The following is a 22,660-nucleotide window of genomic DNA, read 5'->3' as shown; positions in this document are numbered from 1 at the left end:
CTTGCCCAGGATCTCCCATCTGGGACTAGTTAATGATTCACTTCTGAGTCAGAGCTAGGCGTATGAATGGGGCAGAAGCAGAGTTGTTGCTAAACCAAAAAGCCCTAAGCAGGACCCATGGAAGATGCTGAGTTTTGAGCAATAGGTGTGTTAACCTGTGCAACCGTGCGCTGTGCTCCAGCGTGCATGTGATGAATGCACTGGCATGATGAACATGCGTATACACAATGTGTGTGGGACTGTTGTGTTGGGACACTGAAGGAAGACCATGCAGGGCATGGGCAGACCTACCTTACAGCGAGTTAAACCTAGGTATTCCTTGGGCTGCGTTATCTTTATTTACAAGACCTCTAAGACCGACAGCTTCCAGGGGCCTTTATCCACTTTGCTAGCACCGTCTTATCCCTTGTTCGAACAAAGGGGCTGAGCAAGGTTCAGACCCTTCTGCTCAGGGGATCATGTTCCACCACTGGAAGGAGAAGGGTTTACGGAGGACGTTGGTGCCGCAGTGGACATCCCCTTCCAGCTCAAAGTAGGAGAAGAAGTCATTGATGAAGGTGCAGGTCAGGCCCAGCGGCTCCAGCAAGGAGCGGACCTTCTCTTCCAGGCAGCACTGCCCGTCGACGATGGGCCCAAAAGGCTTGGGGATGCCCAGGTGTGTCCCCAAGACGACCAAGTTCACCTGCAGCCAGAAGAGAGGGGACGGGATGGAGCACGAAAGAGGCAAACAAGGCTTCGCTCCAGCGTGCTACCACCCCACGTGCTACACGTATCTTCTCAACCTTTCAGCAGAGGTCTTATCATGTGGGAAAGCCAGGAAAGAAAGCACAGTATGGACGAGAAGGGAGCTTGGCAGAGATGCAGAACAGGACAGAGAAGCAGAGGGGCGAGGAAGAGGAAGGGGCAGGTCAGGGAGGGAGCTGGTTCAGCCCCTTCGGGAGTCCCCTTTCCTGCTCACCAGGTTTGGGAAGAAGGCATCTGCAAAGGAGTTTCTCAGCACAAACAGCTGTGGGATGTCGATGATGTCTTCCTCGCTCAGTCCCAGCTCCTGCTTCAGGATTTTTCGATTCCAGTCAATGCAGTTCTGGAGACAAGGAGTTTGGAGAGGAAACAGGTGCCACGGGCAGCCGTGGGCACAAGGAAGGGGGCTGAGGCGGTGCATTTCTTTGGATAGTGAAATACAGCGATGAGCACTGAGGTCTTTGTGGGATGGGAAGCCACCCGGGTAAGTCAATGCATCTCCTCCCTTCCCAGCTCCTGGGGCACCTATCGTGCCCCTTCCAGATGCTGTCAGTGTTGTCCCATTCCCACCCTGGTACCGGGTGGCCCAGTGTGGCCATAAGGAAGGGATACTTATGATCCGGGGACCACTGTGCTCTATGGAAAGACCCCCTTTGCCTGCCCTGATCTCCTGTCTGAGGCTGTGCCGAGCCGTGCTCTCCGCTGCTCCGTGCAGTGCTCCCTCCGGTGACTTTCTACCCGTGCTTCCCCATCGCTCGCTGCAAGGCAGCCCCCGTTACGGACCGCTCTTGCAGCAATGCAGGCTGCAACTCGCCACCCGCTCACGGCCTCCCCTTTCTTCTCTAGCAAAATATTCCCTTCGACTGCCTCTTTGTGCACGTGGCTTTCGGGCAGAGGAGAGGTTTGCCAAGGGGCTAATTGGAGAACGCTAATTTGCCCAGAGGCTAATTGGAAAGCAGAGGTTTGCCAAGGCGCTAATTGGAGGAGGCTGTTCAGAAACTCTGGACTTTCAAAAACCTTGGACGTTCAGAAACTCTGGACTTTCCAAAGAGTCTCCCTGTGTTTTTTTTGTGCAGCTGGCTCTTGAAGCACAGCTTCGCCTTTGCTTTATTGAACAGGCTGCTGCGAGATTTAGCACCCACTTTTCCGATGCAGGGAATGGCTCCACCTCTAGCTCAAATCAGTTGGGCAGCCTGAAATCTGGTTTCTTCAGGGCCTGGGGCTGTTTCAGCCAGGGTGAGATCCAAAAATGTGGCATGATTCAGTTTAGATCGCTCCTTTGCTGGATCTTTGAGCGTCACATATCTCACCCACCAAACCAATCTCCTTCGAGATGCCTACTGTACAAATGCCATCAGGTGCCCTGAGTACTCTTTGCTTGTTGGGAAACCCTACCTGTGCATATCTATTGCTCCTCCTCAGAGTCTCATTAGCCAGGATCTCATCTATTGTTATTATCGCCATACCCGCCAGCCCTGCAATAAGAAGAGCTTATGAACTCCAAGGCCACCAGACAGGTTCGTCGAGGCCAAATACCTTCCAGCCGAGCCCCTCACCAGTGAACTGAGCGGCGTCTCCATGACCCTGTTGCTGCTTCTCCTCGAACAGCTGGTAGCAGGCTCTGGGACTGCCTAAGAGCAGCCGGAAACCCTGAATGGAGAGAGACAGAGTCAGGGCAGGGGTATCGGCACCTGCTCTCATGCAACCGGGGCAAAAAGGGCACCACAGAGATACCAACAGAGGTATTGGTGCCTGTTCTCATGCAACTGGGGCAAAAAAGAGCACCACAGAGATACCAACACGGGTATCAGCACCTGCTCTCATGCAACTGAGGCAAAAAAGGGCACCAAAGAGATACCAACTCCAAGCTCCAGCAGAGAAGGACATGGAGGTGGCAGCCAGGACACTTGGCTCTGCTGTTGGGTGAAAATGGGGAAGCCATTCCCCCTCTCTGGGTCTGTTTCCCCTCCATGCAACTTCTAAACTGCAAATGGTTTGGGGACTGGGACCGTCTATCAGTTGATGTGGGCATCCCAGCAGCAGACCCACAGAGCCCGGTGGCAGGAGAAAGGCAAGCATGTCCCCTCCGCTCAGCAGCTGCAGAGAGGAGCTCCCAGGGTTTGTCCAATTCACTCCCCATCCAGGACTACAGTGCTCCTAGGGTGCAGCAGGGCTCCAGGCTCCCTGCCCCGAAGCCAGGAGTCAGTACTAGGTCTCACCTGGAAGCCTTGAGACTCATTGCTTGAGCCGTGGCTCTCGGGGCTTGTAGCCCCCACTCCTGCAGACCCGGGATCCTACGCTCTGACAGCCCTGGCGATAGCAGGGTCTCCCAGAAATGACAGTGCCCAATGCCACGGCAGAGCTGCAAGCCTTATGTAGAGCTCTTACATTCACGGCAAGGAGCTGAAAGCCACGGGGTGCCCCACGACACCAGAGCCACGGTCCCTGGGATCCCATCCCATCTGAGGCTTGTGTCTCTAGACTCCCTGCTGGGAAACTGGGAGCTCCCAGGTGCAGGCCAAGGGAGCGTGGAGGTCCTGCCATGCCTGGCTGCTGAGAGTCTCAGGACTCCTTTAGACTCCCCAGAAGCTGAGGCAAACATTTCAGTCTCAGCAAAGCAGCTTTGTCTAATGAAAAACAATTGCGTTAGAAGATTTGCTGCTGCTTCTAGCTTGGGCTGCACAAGATACCAGCAAGACACTGATAACAGAGACAGTGAGATTTGCTTCTAAAATGTTTCAGACACTGCTCTCTGTTTAAGTGAGCCCGTGTGTGCCATCTCAAACAGACCACGTCGCCTTTCTGTGCCTCAGTTTTCCTTGTCTGTAAAACTGACCATATATACCCAGCTAAGAGAGAAGTTTCTAGGGATCTCTGCTTAGCTAATGTTTATAGAGAAATGCCTCAGATGAAAGATGGGAGTCAGAGCCTGGAGAGGATTTTACAGACAAGAATACGATTGATAGTATATCTGCATGGTGTGGTCTGCTATGAACTGCAAGGATGCAGGCTCTTCAACCATTGCGGGCACATGCAGCCCATGACTCTTCTCCTCTATTGGTGGGGCTAGGAGTCAGGAGACTGCAGGTTGTGTTCCCAGCTCTTCCCCTGACTTACACCACGACTTGGGCAGCTCATGTTCCTTCCCTGCACCCAGTTTTTCCACCTCAACTCCCTGCCAGCCTTTGCAAAGTGCCTCCGCATCTGCAGAAGACAAATGCCATCTGACAGGGTGCGAGGAAGGAGTGGCGAGCCTGCCACCCTGGGCACGGTACCTTCCTATCGGAGGCTGGGACAAAAGTCAGGAACTCGTCCACGTGTCCCACGGTCAGCCAGTCTGAGTAGACCTCCACCGGGGGCTGCACCGCCTGGGCGTAGAGGAAGTCTCGGATCACCTTCGCCATCCTCCTGCCGCCAGACCTAACGATGCAGAAGAGAAAGGGGGTGGAGAACACAACGGGTGGTCTAATGAGCGAACAGCATTTTAAATAAGTACTCGCCCATGTTAATGCTCCCGTCCCCGGGAATATTAGCAGCACCAGCAGGACTCAAAGGGCCACGGGCTGCATCCAGCAAGTAACTCCGCTGAGCAAAGGGATGTGCTGTGACCAGGGGGAGAAATGTTCTCCGTACTGCCTTAGTCTGCGCTCCCTGATACAACCTCCACCGGAAAGGATGAGTCCGGTCGCACGACCCATAGGCCTCCGCATCCTCTCCATGTCTCACTCCCCTGTGTGTTGTCAGGTTTCTTTGAACCACGAACCCACTCTGCTCCCAGTCCCAGGAGGTCCCTCCATGGCTGGAGATGTAGGATCCACCCATAATTAAGCGATCCAAGGCCAGTTATTTAGGGTTTTGATTTTTCTTGGTTGGTTCTGAAGCATGGCCAGGTGACCCTCTCCCCACGCGTTGTAAAATTGGGATTGGTTTTGGGTCAAAGTAGTTCCCGGCATTTTATTTATTACATTTTTAAAGCTCTTTCATCTGAGGGCCTGGCCATTTTCGACCGGTATAAGGAGTCTTTCTGCTGGTGAAAGCAAGGAGACAGAGCTCTACACTGGGATCCATTGTAATGCTTTCCCCAGGAAACAATCAGGTATAAAATAATACTAGTATATTTAACGCTGTTATAGCCAGTGTCTGTCAGCCTCCACTGCGGGGTAGTCGTTTGCTCGGTGCAATTAGGCTGCAACCCGCCTCCTTTGCCATCAATTCCACAGTGCTATAATTACAGCGCCTGCAGTTCTCTCCTCCATAAAGCAGGTCAAAGGCTTCATTTAATTAGTTAGCTGGAGGGTTTACTAATGATTTGTAAGGCCTAAGTATTATACAACGTCCACCGGAAGATCTCGATATGTTTTCGAGCTTTTCAGGAAGGCTCATAATATATTCCACAATAGGAGGTAACTGTTCCCCTTGCACACAGTGAGAAACCTGAGGCCCTGCCTGGCGAAAGGAGCTGCCTAAGGTCTCTGCAAGTCAGCAAAGAGGCTGCAACTAGATCTCAGGGGTCCAACACCCGATCCGCTCGCTAAAGATCACTGCCAGATTTTTCCTGATAAAAGCAGCAAAAAGGCTCTGCCCCTTGCAGCCCTGTGCTCGTCTTCAGCATTTCCAAACGCCTGCCTGAGCCTGTTCTTTCAATGGTCTCTCCTTTAAGACCCCACGCTGGATTCGCATTGGGTTGTTTTGCTGTTTGTCTCGGTGAACAGACTCCTTTGTACACTAAAAGGGCTCTTTATCATGCTGCAGCCCTCTTGTTCTCGCTGAACAGCCTGGTACGGGCTGACTATAGCAGCTGCCGACGATAAGTTATCAGACTTCCTGTGCACGGTGAAACCATGTCCAGTTCCTCTAATCATTTAACCTTTTCTGAGTCATCAGGAAAAATATCAGGCTTGAATATCAGATCGCAACTGAAGAAGTCACTTTAACCTGTGCAAAAAGTGCTGGGTGTTAAAAACCAGAGCATTGGCACTCGACTCTCGCTGCTCATTTATTCATAGGGCAGAGACACGGAGAGCTGGGCCAACAGATTCCCCATTTTAAATACGATCTCTATCAAAATAGATCAGAGCAGAGTTTCAGCGATTTTTTTTTCTTCTGGATGAGAAATGTCAGGCCACATGCCATAGGTCCTGTCCATGCTAGTGGTCTCTCCAAAAATCAATGGACCAATTCAAACAAGCATTTTCAAGAGTAAGGCAGCATTGCAGAATCGGTCCTGGGTCCATTTCTGGACCGTTCCTGCATTCGGCAGAGCCCAGATCAGAGATTTTGGCTTGAGCTGCTGCCAGATCACGAAGCTCGGCTCCAGAATCTGGCCCTTTCTCTAGCTAGGATGTACGTCCTTGCTGGGGATCGTTCAGCAGGATTTTTCCTCCAGTTCTTGGTACAGTCACAGGTGTCTTCTTAAAAGGAGCTCCCGGCAGCCGTTGAGAGCTTGGTTTCGTATCCTCACAGCCCACATTGCTTCCTTTGTAGGATAAAAAACGTTTCCTGATACGACGTGCAGAGATGCTCTTCTCTCTCCGTGTAACTAAAGATCAAGGGACGGTCACTTCTTCTTGCACTTCTGCTCTTGTCTTCTCAGCCTTCTCTTACCAAGATGTCCTTGCTGCAGAGGCTAAAATCCCTTTGGAGGTTGCTAACAGTGCCCCGAAACTTGTCTAACATCTCTCCCAATAGTACAATTGGCCCAGTGAAAGGTATACCCCAAAGACCCTTGCTTCTTGCTAATGAAGACAGACGGACAGGCTCACTTTGACTGGTTTCCTTGGACCCGCCGGTGCTGCTGGGAGATGCTCTTCTCCAACCCAGCACAACCTCAAGGTCCTATTAAATGTGGGCTCTCCAGGAGCCTTCCAGTTACTCCTGGTCCTGAACAGGACCAGATGATGCTCTTCACCTGCCACTAGCATTTCCTTCAAGCCACGTTCACCCATCCCATGCTCCAGAGTCAGCCAGCTTTGAGGATAGCTTGTACCTAGGGCTGAGAATCCAAGCTCACCTTGTTCGGCGGCCCAAGTCCCTTGAAATGCGTTCAGCTGGGTTTGGGGAAACCCTTGGACAAGGGATATGGTGTGATCCTGTTACATGGGCAGTGCAGCATTTAGGGGTCGCGCAGTGCTTATGTGCACAGTGTCAGGTCCCAAGCGGCTGTGTAACAGGAGCACAGCGCTGCCAGGATCAGTCCCTAACGCCCCGCACGACATACTTTTCAAGGCAGGCAGATGAAGAGCGCTTCAATTCCTGAAGCTTCTTTAATGTCTTTCTGCAGAAAGCAAACAATAAATTGCTTAACGAGAGCAAAGCTGCTGCTTTGTTGATAAGACGTTCGAAGGCTTGAAGTAGCTGAAGTAACAGGAAAGAAAGATATGTATGTGCCATGCTCTCTGCTCTTCCCCTGAGTATATCAGCAACTCGGCAGCGAGCTCTCGGCCCTCTGTCTGGGGGTGATAGGCCATTCTGCTGGTGTCGTGGCATGAGCTGTTAACCGACCTGCATTGCTCCTGTTTCCCATCCATCACCATCTCCCCATTCAGGAGCTTTCACCGTTGCTCTTTGGTACCTTCAGCTGCACCTTCGATCCTGCCTCCCATGGGGACTGCCCACGTAGCCCAACCGGGAACGCGCTCCTGCTCCTCACCTGGGGAAGCTGCTTCCAATAAGGATCCTCCCCAAGGGATATTCCTTCCCTTGGACCGTCACGGGAGGGCTGACGTCCAGGTTCCCAAAGGAATCGAGGCCGGACACCTGACTTTTGGGAGGCTCTCGGGTCACATAGCCAAAATCGGGGCCCTTGCAGGGAACAAAGTAACACAAGTCAACCAGCAAGTCCTCCAGCAAAGCAATCTGTAAGGCTGAGGATATGCCCATGCTCCAGCTGGCAGCACCGTGGCAGGCAGGGGTGCAATCCCTGACTGCCAGTGCTGTGTCTCAGGCGTGGAGGGAATAAGGGGCTACTAAGCCCAACCACCCATGAGCAGGTCAGGCTAGACAAACACATGAGAACGAGCCAAACAAATGAGTGTTAGCTGCCCCCCAGGCATTGCAATGGGCCCTAGCATAGGTGATATAATAAATATCAGCAGGTTCAAACTCCTCACCTCTGTCTGACTCATCGTGGCCTCCACCAGACACATCATTGCCTTTTCTTGGGAAGGGAGGATTTGCAAATCATGCATGAAGGCAAATATACCCCGAAGATAGGACTGCTCCCAGGCCTCTGATTTTTAAAACATAGGAGCAAAGCAAAGCAAGTCTGCAGCTGGCTGCTGCTTCTTGCTGTACGTGCGGTTGATCTTTGCTCCAATGAAGTGAGCTGGTACCTTTCAAATGCCTTTTGTATGAACCTGTGGGTATCGGTATAACCCCTCAGGCTCTGGTCCTTGCTGGTGAATGGCTCCAAGAGAGTCGAACAGAGATTTCTTTTCCAATTAATAACTAATGCAAAGGGCAGAGGCCCTGGGGGGACGTAGGCGGTGTGGCTAAGAAGCTGTTACCCAAGGAAGACCCTCCTGCGGAGTGAGTAATTTCAAGGCCCAACACGAGTGAAGCTTGAAGTGAGATACCAGTGGCTCCCTCAGGCATCAAGCCATGTTGTCCCATTGAAACCAGTGGGATGACTTCACTGAAAACCAGGTGTGAACAAAGGGGGAAGCTGCCTTGTGCAGGACTTTTCCCTGAGGCCGTAGAGAAGTGGTTGTCTACTCTTACAGCTATGAAATCCTTTCTTGTCTGCACTGTAATTAATGCAGGTCTGATGCCACTTCTGCATTTGGATAATATGATCCACGCATTGTAGACCTCCAGCGAGAAATAAATGCACAAAAAAATCCCACGGAGAGACCTCAAAAGAAGCAAGCATTGCCTCTCGGAGGCAATTAGGGTTGCTGGTTGTATCCATGCTGGTCTAAGGACACAGGCAGGCACGGTTTTTTGCGTAGATGTGATATCTCTTATTAGATTATATTTTTCCAACAATTTAGCTGGTTTAAAAAAAGATATCATGTCTACCTCTCTGAGGCAGTGTGGCTCAAGAGGTTTTGGTGGCACCATGGACTAGTTCACCCACGGACTGTCAGGAAAGCTGATCCAAATTAACTGTGGGTGTGAATTTAAAGTGCTTTTGGGACTCTATTCAGCCCACATGTGGCAGTTCTCATTCAGAATTAAAGTGGCCTTAGCATTTGATTAGCTTAATTCACTTCCATTCATTTAATTGACTTCCAAAGTAAATTAAGAAGAAACAAATTAAAGCCACTCTCATTCTAATGAAAGCAACTACCTGGGGATTTATTGTGGGTGGTTTAATGCACTTCCAGCAAGACTGACTTTCTCGAGTATCTCTAGGCAGGCCGGCTCTGGGAGCTGAATGTCATCTCACTATCTTGTCCCAGAGAAAATGTAAAGATGCACACACCAAAATCCTCCGCAGGGGAAAATTCTGCAGGCCTCGGTTTCTAGGAGAGTCAAAGACCACAGGGAATAATTTGTGGGGGGCTTCCACGTAGCCAAACTCCAGCTCATCCTGTTATAAGAAGAAAGAGAGGCAAGGTAGTTGCGATAGCAGTCACTGAGCGGAGAGCTTGGGGGTGGGTGTGGGTACATGAGGCTGTGAACCTACTTCTTCCCCTCGGGGCTGTGCTACCTAAACAACTACTGACGGACAGGAAATGGAATCGCTGAAGGGGAAATGGTCTCTCTTTCCTCCACCACCTGGGAAATGATACGTGGGGCAATGCCACCGTGCTCTGAAAGTGTGCAAGCCGAGACTGCGGCCTGGGTTGGTCTGGTATTTGCATTCCCAGCTCCCCCGCTGCTTTGTTTTGTGTCCTTGGTCAAGTCACTTCCCCTCCTCGTGCCTCAGTTCCCCCATTTGCAAAAGTGACGTCGTGGTGCCCCCCGAGCACGTTGAGGTCTCTGGATGGAAAGCATCACAGAGGAGCCACAATTATTCATCCACTACCTGGATCCATCGGTCACTCCGGTTTTCCAGCTGAGGGCAGACGGTCAGCTTGCAGTTGGCTTTCCTCACCAGGGCGCTCATGGCACTCAGGAAGTCCACATTAGGGTTTGCACCACTCTCGATGCTGGCAGGAAAATAAAAAATCAAGAGTGGGAACTAAAAGCAGCAGCAGAGTGATTTCTTAATGGCAAGGCAGCCACAGAAATCCCTGAGAGAGAGACAAGCTGTGCCCTAAGCATCTGTTCACAGGCTCTTCTGCTTAGTTTGCTCTATGTCACGGGTGAGGGTAGTACTCACATGGTGCGCCTACATGTTCATTAACACGCAGTAGTTACTGCACATTTAATTTAGTACTTGCTTAATGAAGTTTGCAAGTGCCAGTGCATGATTTTTTTAGTGACACTTACTGCACAGTAGCCTAATACTACTACTACGCAGTGTATTAGTGCAGTTTTTGCCAGGCACACTACTGCACAGTGTTATTAGGCTACTGCACATTAAGCTTCTCATGTAGACATGCGCACAGAGGGCTAAACCTCCCAGAGCAATAGCTCTACGCATGGGACCTTGATCCTTTTCCCATTTCAACCAATAGCAAAGTTCCCATTGATTTAAACAGGATCCTATCTCACCTCATCACCATTTTACTAGGGCACAAGTCAGCAGACACTTAGCCGGTATAAAGGAGAAGCATCCCCTGCTCTCTTGGGAGCTCATATATGACTCTCTCCAGGCTCCTGGGATGCATGAATTGCCCTGCCACAGGCAAAGGTGATGGGGTGTATGGGAAGGAACAGCCTGTACCATGCTAGCAACTTTCTATAGGTCATTCGTAGGATTTGAACCTGGCATCTTAGCATGCAACTATGGGGCTTGACCTAAAGGAGCCCACCTGTTAGTTGGTAGCAGTGGTAGGCTGTTATCTGCTAGGCAGGCCATTGTGTGGAGAGATGTACCATGCACACATTCCCCTCGTCTTCTTTAGAGCTGCAGAAAGCAGTGTGACAACAAGCTACCCCCGGTGACATCCCTCTTACCTGCAGACAAAAACCTCCAGAGGCTGCAGCGTGTTTGGCGTCATTATCCACGGGGACACCCGGAAGACCACCGTGTCTGTGAAAATTGGAGTGTCTGGAAAACCCTAGGGGCGACAAGAGGCCAAATAATGCTCACGAGTAACCTCCAGTCCCTGGGATAGCAGCAGAGCTTGGCCTCTAAATGCCCAGACCTAGACACAGATGGATCTGCAATTCCCTAGCCCCATACACAGCTGCTGGCTGACGATATGGCACTGCTAGATGACAGCCCCATGCCCCGCGCTGTGTGCTGCCTACCTCCGATACAAGGCTCCTCAAGCAGGGACAAGGCTTAAGGGGGAGTCGTTGCCCCTTACGGAAGTGATGAGCATTTGCAGCAGAGGACTGAGAGCCTCTTGCAACAAAACACCCTTGATTATGTCTTTGCAATTAAAGGGGTCACCATAGAGCCTGACCGATGGCTGTCACTTCTCCCACTGCAGCCGCCTCCATACAGGGCAGTCCTGTGCTGACTTTTCCTTACCCTTGGATGGTCTAATTGGAGCCTTGTGGTCTGTCTGAAGCCCTGTTCCTGTGGCAGGGGTACCTAGGAGCATGGCCTATCATAATGGCAATGCTCTTGGTCTACGTTTTCTCATGCTTGGTCTACGTCTTCCCACCATCCTTCCACTGGGTTAAGGGCTGCAGCCAAGGGACGTGTTTTTGGCTCTCCCCATAGTCCTAGAGTCTGTCGTACCTCATTGGAGACCTCTAGCAGCATGACACTGAAGGAAACCAGCCCAGAGAAGTCCTGGTCTGGGAAGGCCAGTCCCTCTACATAGAAGGTAATCTCCTGTCTGCTGGCATGGTCCACTGCATAGGAGAGCTTGTCTGGTCCCAGAACGGGCTTGTACTGGTAGTAGGAGTCATTGCCTGTGCACACAAAGGAATACATGCCATTGTGTTGAAGAGGCAGCGGGGGTAAGATAGGAAGGGGTGGCACATGCAAGGATGGGAGACTCTCCTGTATTCTCCAGGGTATAATGCATTGCTCACTATTCTCCTTGCAAAAAAAAGAAAAGGGATGCACACCCATGAGCCATTTTTTCCAAGATACTAAATCCATATTCAGGACATTAAATACATGGCCTGATTTTCAGTATGAAGTGCCAGGGCTCAGCTATTTATTTAGGCACGTAAATATAAACCTGTTCCCTGCTAAATCTCTGACTCCAATATAATGGCCTGGGCCCAAGATGATAATGGAGGGGTTGGCGGTGCCAGGGTTAGACCCTGGGGAAGTCTGGCTGCCGTGTTCTTGCTTTCTCAGCTCACACTGCCTCACCTGCTCTCCAGCTTGTCCTGCAAAGCACATTCGTATCATGATTTAGTGACAAAGCAGGGGATGGTGGCAATCGCATGGCACGGCAATGTGCAATGATGTTTCCTCTGCTCCTCTTTACAACAGAAACCTGGCTCTGTGTGCATTTTGGCCTTCCCTGTGTACACTTGGAGATGGCAACTGTAACGTCAAACCTAAGTCATCATCTGAGATGATCCAGTCTGAAAAGCAGGTCTCCCCTTCTGAAATTTCAGCAGGCTGCTTCACACAAAGCATGTATTCATTTTTTTTTTAAATAACCCAAGTTACTGATAACCCAATAGCCTAAACGAGCGAAAGCAAAAGAATTCAGAGGAGCTCAGAAGCCAGGAAATACCTTTGAAATCAAAGACCATCAGCCCCTCGCTGTATGGGAACAATGAAAGAAAGGAGCAGGAAAGTAAAATGAAATGAGATGTGAACAGAGTGAGTCAGAGCCTCAGAAACCAGAGACAGCTATATCAGCTACAGAGAAGTGGAGATTTATACTGCCTGACCTTTCAGTTTTGCAAATGCCCGACAGGTGGGGTGGTGCTATGGTTAAATTACTAGACCAAGGCTCCTAAGGCATGAATCTTTGCTCCAGTCTTGCTGTGGGACCTTGAGCATGACTCTGGGCCAAGAGTGCAAAACTTTTGCTTGGGCTGGTGGCTGGCTGCTCCTCTGAGGACTTCCCCTGACTTCCATACAACTACCGGCACGAGTAACTGCGCTCCCTGGGGTCAAAGCTTTTCCAGTTGGGTCCTTTATCAGTTGAAGCTGGAGTTTGCCGAACAACTGAAGGTCACCGTACCTATTGACTTCCACGGGAGGAAGGTCATGTAGGTGCTTTTGAGTGTCACAACCCACCTACATTGATCCCCACCTACACTTATGTATGGAGTTGAGGACCTTTGATATTGTGCAGTCAGCAGATGGGACGAAGCACTCACCGGCAGCATGGAAAACTCTCACTTTATCAGCCTCAGACGCGGGGACCTGAAGAACCAATTTGTTTTCAGCAAAAAGGGCACTGGGGCCTTGCGTTCGCAGTATCATAATTGACATATCCTGAAGATCTAGGAAAGAGGAGAGTCAAAGGTGGGGGTCTTGAGTCCTGTGACCTGTTGAGGCTTCCAACCTCATGCCTTGAAAGTTTGGGCTTTTTCCCCCATACTCATGTGTAGACAGAGCTTACTTGGCTAAGTTGCATGATCTGATTGCAGCGTTGTATATACCTGTAATATTGTGCCCATGGTGTTATAGATCCGCATGGATCTGTACAGAGGAGGACAGCAGGCCCTCATTTAGGCACCACTCGACAAAGGAGAGAGGGAATGGGAATGGCTGAGATGCCTATTTCTTTTGGAAGGAGATGGGGAAATGGTTTTGCTCAGGATTGGGAGGGCGCAAAGAAGTTTCTTATGAAAATGAAAGCTTTCCAAGTTTCTTATGAAAATGAAATTCTTCTTATGAGGCTGTGAGATTAAGGCTTTAGATGTTCCTCCACTTCCCATCACTTCATCCTAGGACTCTGCATACATAATCCCTCCCTGCAGAAACTTTTCATGCTCCTATATTTTTTTCTACGCGTTTTCCCCCACTTCCATCTCCAGCAACTTTAAATCTCATGCAGGGGCAGGGTTGTGACTGATCCTTATATATGAATAAGTGAAATCTGCTTCCGCACATTCCAGCAAGCAAACATTTATTTTCTGTCCATTCCCAGCTGCAGCAAACTAGCAAATTGGTGGATCTCATGCGTGCCAGCGGTATCCTACTCTCACTGCAGGCTCTAGCCCCCAGAAGCAAAAGACTGGTGGACATGGGCAGGTGCATGAGAGACAGGAGACAATGGTCAATTCAGAAGGTCATTTTGGGTCTCCACCTGCTCACAGGGACAGTACACAATGCATGAAAATCGAAATCGGGTCTACATCTGGCTCCGTTTGACCTTCACTGTTCCCCCCACACCCAAGTGAGAGCAAAGCCCTTGCCCAGGGAGTACCTGCGTAGGATTGCACGCGTGGGTGAGTGTTGTCCGTGCCCCCGGAGCCCAGGCTGTCCCTGTCACAGTTCACTAACAGCACGGCTCCGTGCCCATCAGGGCCCCATGTCCATTTTGTCTGTTGAGGAAACACAAAGGAAACTGGAACAGAAGCCGAACAGGCTGGCGGGCTTGAAGTCCTTATAGCACCTCCAGCAACAGCCACGGTGACAAGAAGGTGATGATCTGCCAAGCTGGGGAGAAGAGGGGCATCGTCGTGTCCATACAGCCATCTCCAAGGCTGCACCACATGAGAAAATCCTATAAACCACTTCCAGACTTGGAGGATGCATCTTTAACATGCCCTAGCTAGTGTGCTTTAAAATCCTATTGCAGAGAAGTTGTAATTTTAACCAAATAGGTTTAGCCAAACCACCCAGCATATTAAAACTACATGGCTTATACCGTGGGTAAAGTCCACTGCGATCATCTCATCTGACACAGTCCATGGGACTTCTTTAAACCTTGTTTGGACTAGTGCAGATCTTTTTTTATATACATCCCAAAAGGATGGAAAGTTTCTCAGAGTTAGAGCATCCACCACAAACCTCAGGCAATTCTTCTAGCAGATAATTACGGCTAATCTACACTAGGATTCAAATATTTAATAGAATTAGAAAGTTAGGATTGCAAGAGACCTCAGGAGGTCATCTTGTCCAACCCCGTTAATTAATATACATAACAATAATTAACATACATTCTTCTCCCTGTGCTTTCTTAGAGTAGGATGAGGGTGACTCTACACCCATATTCCATGATAAAACCCCACAACAAGCTGGAAACACAGAAACTCAGCTTCAAAGGGGTCACTTGTTATTACTTGCAAAACCCCAGGACTGATTCAGTCCCTAGCACATTCCAAGTTCACTGGAAGAACAAAAAAGCCAAATTTCTTCTCTCTTATGCAGCTGATGCTATCCTGACCTCAATGGGACGGCATGGGAGTAACAGGAGACGATGGCTCAGAGCCGGTGGTCTGGTTTCATAGACGGGCTGGCAGGGCAAGGAGAAGTAAATGGTGAGACCCAGCTAGGTTCAGCATTCAACCAGTCCTGCCTCCTTTCTCCCTTTGCCAGTGTCATCCTCTGGTTGCTAGTGTCCTTTGGGGAAGGGAAAATGTGGGGGCTTGCATAAAAATATGATGCCCATCTCTTTACCTTCTCTGCTTCACTGCTCTCCACCACCCCGGTGCGGTTTGTGTCGGTGTCCAGAGAAACACCTGAAAGATCAGAGGGAGCAAAGAAAGCCACCAGCCCCGGGTGGCAAGAGGATGAGCACACTCAATGCAGGTCTGTCTCAACTGTATCCTCAACACTTGCCCTCCGTAGCGGGTTGTTAGCACCAACTCCCTCATCCTGCATTCACACAACGAGCTTTGAGCAGGAGGTGATATCTCTGCCCAGAATCTCTGTCTTAAAGCCTTTTCCTGCTGCCTCCTGCCTTCACTTTCTCTCTAGGTATCTCCTCCACTTTCAGCAAGAAGATCCCAGGCAAGCAGTTTAATGCATTCCTTATCGTCTTTACCCGTCTCTCGGATATCTGCATTTGGCTACTGGAGGAAGGCCACAGAGGGTGGAGGAAGGAGGAGTGTTTTCAGTGTGGGTACGGAGACATCAAAACTTTACTTGTGGTGAAGAAATACTGTAGAAGGCCAGAGCTGGTGGAGAAACGTCAGAGTGGGATGGAGCAAGTTACCGCCTTAGAAAAATAAGTCTCAGCCACCAAAGTCTTCTAAAAAACTGTACATCTAGTCTCCTACCCTGTCAAATGGCCTCATTGTCCACAGGACAGGGCCCTGGAACATTTTTTGGGTTGGGGCATGAGACAGCAGATGGCTTCTATGTGGTGTGAGATGAATATTGTAGCAATCTACCTTTTTCTTTCATCTACTTTGCTCTATGCTATTCAAAAGGAAGGGAGCAAAGTGCAGTCTCCTACGGTATGTACACACAGGGCGCGTCTACATGTGCACATTTATTGCACAGCAACTGAAATTACTGCACAGTACGGGTGTGTGTCTACTCGTGCATGCCTGTACTGCACAGTAAATATGGCAACTTATGCCGACTTGAGCGTAAATTTGAGACCTGCATGATGCAGGTTTCAAATTTATCCGTGTTTAGTTACTGCGCAATAACTCACGTGTAGACACCTTACTGTGCAGTAACTCTGTGTGTGTGGATTGACTTGGGACTAACTTTAGTCCCAAATCAGACCACATACAGCATTAATGTTCTTTAACACCTGCATGTGCAGATGCCAGGCTATTCCCGCTTACTGTGCAGTAGTTTACTGTGCAGTAAATTTAAGCCAGCATAAATGCACATGTAGACACACCGATAGAGGCCCTATGGGCAAATCCTTTTGCACCATTTGCTGAACAGAACAATGTTTGGGGGTAGCATTTGTTAATTGTATTTTGGCGGTTGTTTGTACAGTACTTACTGACACAGGTGAGGTACAACCAAGCGGTCTCTATAGGTTCATTGCCGTTCTCTCCATAGTATGAAATCCTAACCTGTGAAGACATTGTCCGGTCATTACCAGCCCCTACATGCCCCAGTGTCATGCTATGTTATATTTCTTGAGTAGGGTCTCTTGATTCGCTGGGCTGCCGTAGAGGTCATACCCAATATCTGGTGTGGTTGTGGGGCAGATGCATGGAGACCATCCTCCATAAATCTTAACAAACTGTAGGACCCTACTGCATTCTTCCAGCTGTTGAACATTGATCCCAAATAATAAAACCCCACTCTTGGATTAAGGACAAATTACCGGTAACCAACAAGCCCAGCGGAGTCTAAAAGGATTTTAGGCAAGACCCCAGGAAAGCGCTGATATACATCCAGGCCTCTAGCTGATGGAACAGAGTTTAGTCGAGGGGAAGCCAATTGCAGAGGTTTTGTGTCCTTTCTAGGCCAACAGGGGCTAAATGCAATGGGCCCATTGCCATAAGGACACTACCTAAGCAAAGGCAAAAAAGATGTTCCCACTTGTACTGCAGCCTGCACCAGCGGGAAGGATTCTGTCATCAGCCCCTGAAGACAACGAATTTTCAGCATCTTAACACTTGCTTGCTACATATAATCAGCCTGTTTCTATTCTGTGGATATTAATTACACAATTGTACTTAGCTCTGAGTCTATTCGGTCGAAGCTGTATGATGTCGGTGCTACCCTGATACAAAGCAATCTGTAATTGTGCAGCTGCTGGAGTGAACACAGCCCTTTATTTTGATTCTGAAAAGGGTTTTGAGTGATAATGTGACTTTTTTCAGGGCTGTCTCCTTACTCAGCAAGCGACTTACCTTATTATCATTGACGGTCTCGCTTGGAAAGTCCATGGTGATTGTGATCTCTATGTTAGCATCCAGAGGCCATCGTGTTTCGCTCATAGGTTCCTTCACAAAGTCATGGTTATAAATAATGTAGACCCTGACTCCGGAGGTACCATGGACGTCAAATGATGTGGCACCCCTTGGGATGGATCTGGAACAGATTGAGGAGCGCTCAGTTGCAGGCCCAGTTTTCCCTCCTAGACCTGCTATGTATACGCACAAGGATCCCTGTAGCATAGAGGATAACAATCACAGAGATGGCAGACATAAGATGAGCCCTGCCTGGGATTGACAAGTGAATGCTGGACTCTGCTCCATCGTAAATGCACGTGAATAATTATCATAGCGATCACGTAGCTGTAGACGCCTTGAGTGTCATGTTGGGTTTTTTGTTAAAATATCCAATTCCTGAACTAAGGAAGAAAGGAGTTGGAGCCTGTTCCAGTGCTTCACCACCTTCCCAGTGAGAAAGTTTTTCTTAATATCCAACCTCGACTTTCCTTGCTGCAACCCGAGCCCATTGCTCCTTGTCCTGTCATCTGCCCCCACGGAAAACAGCCCAGTTCCATCCTCTTTGCAGCCCCCCTGCAGGGAGGTGAAGGCTGCTATTCAATTCCCCCTCAGTCTTCTCTTCTGCAGACTAAATCAGCCCAGTTCCCTCTGCCTCTTCTCACAAGCCACGTGCCCCAGCCCTTGAACCATTTGCATTGCCCTTCACTGGACTCAGTCCAACTTGTGCACACCCCTTCTGTATTGGAGGCCCAAAATGAATGATGTAAATCATGTATAGGCCAAAACTGCCAAAACAGGATCTTCATCAGTCAATACCATGAGGATACACAGTCCCATCTCACTAAACACGGACATTATTAAACCGTGTTAACGCATGGGACCCTTCAGTCAAAGATGCTATTTAAGTGTAAAAGCACAGTCTGTCTAAAAGCAGTACCAGTATCTGGCATTTACTATACATAGCATCTCACGCTTTCTGAGCACCCTGCAACAGCTGATTAATCCATTAATTAACCCATTAACACCTACATGTGAAATTGGGAGGTATTTTGCTTGTGATTTCTATCATCCTGTCCTTACTCAGACAAAAATATGAACCACAAGAAAAATATTTAAGGGATTTATTTCCCACTTCCCGTGTGGGTTCCTGAAGCTGCTTGTAAAGAGGAATGAGTCTGTCACCGCTTGGCTGCCGCTGGAACTTGAATGGAGAAAACACAATAAATCTACCTGTAAACTTGTATAACTGCTTCTCCTCTTGTGCGTGGGGCTGTTGAAGTATAAACGTCAGATTTATTACATGCTGTTAGGCTAAGTACCCGGTGCTCCTGGTGCTAGCACAGAGGACTCGAGAAATGCTCAATGCCTGGAGGGAGAAACACGGACGCTTCTCCTCCTGCGCACGCGCTGCAGCCACAGGCTTTCTGTGCGAACTCTCTGTCTCTACCATGCTTATACGGACCCCTGTCATATCCAAGGGCTCTTTGTCATTCTTTCCCAGTGCAATTAGTACTGATTAACCGTGACTGTGATTGGAGATAATGGGGGTAGGAAGGAGGAGGGTACCTCTGAGATATATGGTTAACAGCTGGCTGGTGCAGAGTTATTCCAATTCCCTACTGCGTCCTGGGATCCAAGGACTTGCAACCTGTAACGTTCATGGGAAAATGAAGCAGGGAGATTGTGGCATCCTCTTTCCTGGAGGGTTTCAAGAAGAGGCCGGATAGGTATCAGTCTGGGATGGCTTAAAAGCAGCAAATCTGGCATCTGGGCAGGAAGCTGGACCAGATGGCTTCCAGCCAGGTCCCTCCCAACCTTATATTTCTATTACTTTGCAGTCTTAAGAGGCGGAAGAGAGGGTATACGCTGTGTGTATCCTTGCCTTGTCTTACAGCATTTCCTTGGGGAAGAAGGTGGTCCATTTACTCAGTGTCTGCCAGCCCGCACTTCGTAGGGGTGGACAAAGCCACCAGTGAGGGCAAAAGTTGCCAGTGGGTAAATCCACTGCCAGGACACGGACTGGGCACGCGCTCTGTTTCCAGAGCCAAAGATCAACATTAATGCATCACCTCCAGCCTTCCCCCAGTGCTGATCACCTGAAGTCAAGTCCTCACGCCCACAAATGGGTTCCAGCGACCATTTTTGCTCCTCTACAGTAATATGGTACCCACTTGTAAATGCTGACATTTCAGCGGCAATCATCTTATCACATAGGCTACAAGCTGTTTGGAGAGCACCAGTCTTTTGTTCGGTCTTTGTAGAGCCCCTTGCACCACTGGATCCTGGTCTATACTATGGAGTCCTTGGACTACAACAGTATAAAGACTAACTACTACTACTCCTCCTCCCCTAACTACTATAGCTAGCAATATATTGTATTTGTAGTAGTATTTAATGTGCAGTTGGCTTGAGCGTGCTATTGCAATATAGCTATTATTTAACAACAATAATTCAGCAGCATGTCAAACAAACCTCATTTCTGCTCAGTAAAGTAATATAAGAAATAAAAATTATCCTTGTGTTCCCTATTAAAACCTACCATGGTGTCTTCCTGTGCTTCTATCAGCTCAGAGCACATATTTATTCTTTAACACAGTTTAATTCTTGACAAGTTACTCATCCTGAATTGTTGCTGCCTCCTGTTCTGATGGCCAGAAATAGCTCCCATTTCGGAGGGGTGTGCACTACCTTTTATGTCTCTAGGTGTCTCTGACTGCATGTGTTTGAGTTGACATTTTTTGGAGTTGCTTTTATGCCTTCAGTAGCCCTTTCTGGGAGAAAATGATGCACGACTGTGCCTTTTTATAAAATCCCTGCCATCCCAGCAGCAAGGAGACCAGGTGTTTCGCTCGGATGCCTATCTCGCTGGGGTGATCTGACCCCCGCTGACTTCCTGCCCCTTGGGACCTGCTGGACCCGATGGTCTCGCGAGGTCCCTTCCAGCCCTGATGTCTCTGAAATCTATGAACCTCTAAATCTAAATACAAAATTATGCTTGACAACCAAAGATCAGAACTAGACTTTCCCAGTTTCCAATTCAATTTGGATCTACAGCTATTTTATCAGGTAGTTGAAACACAAAGTAATAAAGGCCACCCATGATGATATGGGGTCAGAGAAGGTAACCTCAGGCAGTGGATCCCCAGATATTAAAAGGCAGAAGGTCTTACCTGCGTATGTCTAGGAAGACCTCTGTGCCCACCACACAGATGGCATTTCTTGGGTGCAAAGGGGATACCTGTAGGACTCGTTGCTTGGTCATGATGAGCCTTGGACTGTAAACGTGCATGCAATTAGCAGCTGTGCTCCCGTGGCGTTCTGTTTTATCAGCAAACCTGCATGACTGGTTAAGAGGCATGGGACGTTTAGCTCCTCCTTCCTCCCATAGCTCTATCAATCGATGGGCTGGAGACACTGTCCTTTCCACCTTCGAGATTTCCAGCTGTTGGGGTTTTATAATCAGAGGCGCGGTTAGAAAGGGCAGGACATATGAAGCCAACCTCTTGCTTGTACAGCCGGTCACTGCGAAGCACTGGGTGCACATGGTGGTTGAGTCATTTCAGATTCAGAGATGGGCTTAAAAACAGGCTGGGCCATTAGGCAGGAAATCTTGGGCAACTGCACGGTGTGGCTCCTAAAGCTCATAATATTTCTAAGAGCTTTAGAGAGCTGGAGCCTCTGAAGGACCCTTTGAAACAGGCAGCTATGATTATTATATATTTGAGGTGACTTACAAACTTTGATCTGATGGGAACTTGGACCTTCCAGCACAATGGATGGTCCAACATCTCCCCCTGGTTTGGTTTCATAGGCATTAGGGCTGGAAGGGACCTCGCGAGATCATCGGGTCCAGCCCCCTGCCCCAAGGGCAGCAAGTCAGCTGGGGTCTAAGGAACCCAAATGTTTCTTAAAAGTCTCCAGGGTAGGTGCTTGCACCACCTCTGGAGGCAGTCTATTCCAGGCCTTGGGGGCTCGGGCAGTAAAGAAGTTTGGCTTCTTTTGGCTCTAGTTTGGAGCAAAAAAAAAAAAAAAGATCCCATAAAACAGAACTGCCAAAATGGCTTAGCTCGGGGGAAACGATTTGCTTCAGAATTATTTAATGCAAAGGGGATACCAGAATTATTTAATGCAAAGGGGATACCATTTTCCAGAAAGGACAGGCTTCATTTTGAAACGCTTTTCCTGGGGTCGTTTTCACCAAAATGATGATATCATTTCACAGAATAATGACTTTTGGGGAACCGCATTTTCTGACTCTCTTCCCTCCCCACAAAATACCTTATCTGAACTATTTTCCAACCCTCACTAGCTCATTCACGGCTCGCCTCACTAGCTCATTCACGGCTCGCGGTCAGCAGGGTTTCCTGATTCAGTTTCAAGGCGGAATCAGGGTTTTGGTTAAAGCTGACGTTAGCAAAATTCACTGAGATTTTGGCTGTGTCTGAACTGGAAACAAGAGGTCGTCTTTTTGTGCTGCCCCTGTGCAGCCTCTAAAGCACTTGGGCCACGGTCTGTGGCTGGGGCACCTCCACCGTACCGCAATATTAACCTTTGCCGATCCCAATATGGGGCATACTTCATCTTACCCAACGTAGGTAGGATCAATTTTGCAGCTTAGCAGAGGGAAGAAAAGGAAGTCTTTTCAGTTCTGCATTTCGGGTCTAGGAAGCCGTGATTCGGAGGCTGTGCCCATCACTCCTGTGCTCAATAGCAACCTCTGCCCCTTTCCTCCAAAAATGTGTCCAAGCCCTTTTTGAATTTGGCTGAACCGTCACCTTCTCCACCGCCTCGTAGCGATGAGGTCCACACTTTAATTACAAACTGTGTGAAAAAAAAACAACAAAAAAAACTTCCTTCTGTTAGTTTTAAACTTGCTGCCTACTAGCAAGGTTTTTAACTGGGAAAAATATTTTTCCAGCAGACCCTGGTGAATTAAAAAATGTACTTGGTTATGGAAAGGAGTGGAAATATTGTAGCTTGTATTTTTTTTTCAAACACCTTGTGGCAGAATCATTATAAATTTAGTTAAAGGCTGTTTGCTCAAGTGTGTGATCTTATGGGCTCCTGTTTCATTTTGCACAAATCCCCACATTTTCAGATTTTTCTTTTTAGACATATTTTTCAACCTAAAAATACTTAATGCATAAGGTTTCACTCGAACAGACTTTCTTTTCTC

The 22,660-nt window shown here is 48.8% G+C and overlaps 1 protein-coding gene across 1 annotated transcript; it reads right to left on the bottom strand.

The window, feature by feature from the left end:
* Window positions 1-22,204, bottom strand: LOC102373175 (protein-arginine deiminase type-1). The gene is made up of 17 exons (XM_006034736.2): window positions 22,071-22,204; window positions 20,655-20,926; window positions 17,443-17,623; window positions 16,581-16,653; window positions 15,293-15,354; window positions 14,097-14,214; window positions 13,042-13,167; window positions 11,486-11,661; window positions 10,750-10,853; window positions 9,713-9,836; window positions 9,167-9,274; window positions 7,391-7,542; window positions 4,017-4,161; window positions 2,298-2,391; window positions 2,137-2,216; window positions 959-1,084; window positions 1-682 (listed from the first exon to the last, which is right to left on the bottom strand). The coding sequence occupies exons 2-17, from the start codon at window positions 20,840-20,842 to the stop codon at window positions 449-451; spliced, it is 2,091 nt and encodes a 696-aa protein (XP_006034798.2). The 5' UTR covers window positions 20,843-20,926; window positions 22,071-22,204; the 3' UTR covers window positions 1-448.
* Between the last annotated feature and the right edge of the window lie 456 nt (window positions 22,205-22,660).

Source organism: Alligator sinensis, unplaced genomic scaffold (genome assembly GCF_000455745.1).
Source record: "Alligator sinensis unplaced genomic scaffold, ASM45574v1 scaffold1782_1, whole genome shotgun sequence".
NCBI lineage: Eukaryota > Metazoa > Chordata > Crocodylia > Alligatoridae > Alligator > Alligator sinensis.
The sequence above is the reverse complement of the archived record's forward strand: the minus strand, read 5'-3'. Positions and strand labels throughout refer to the sequence as shown.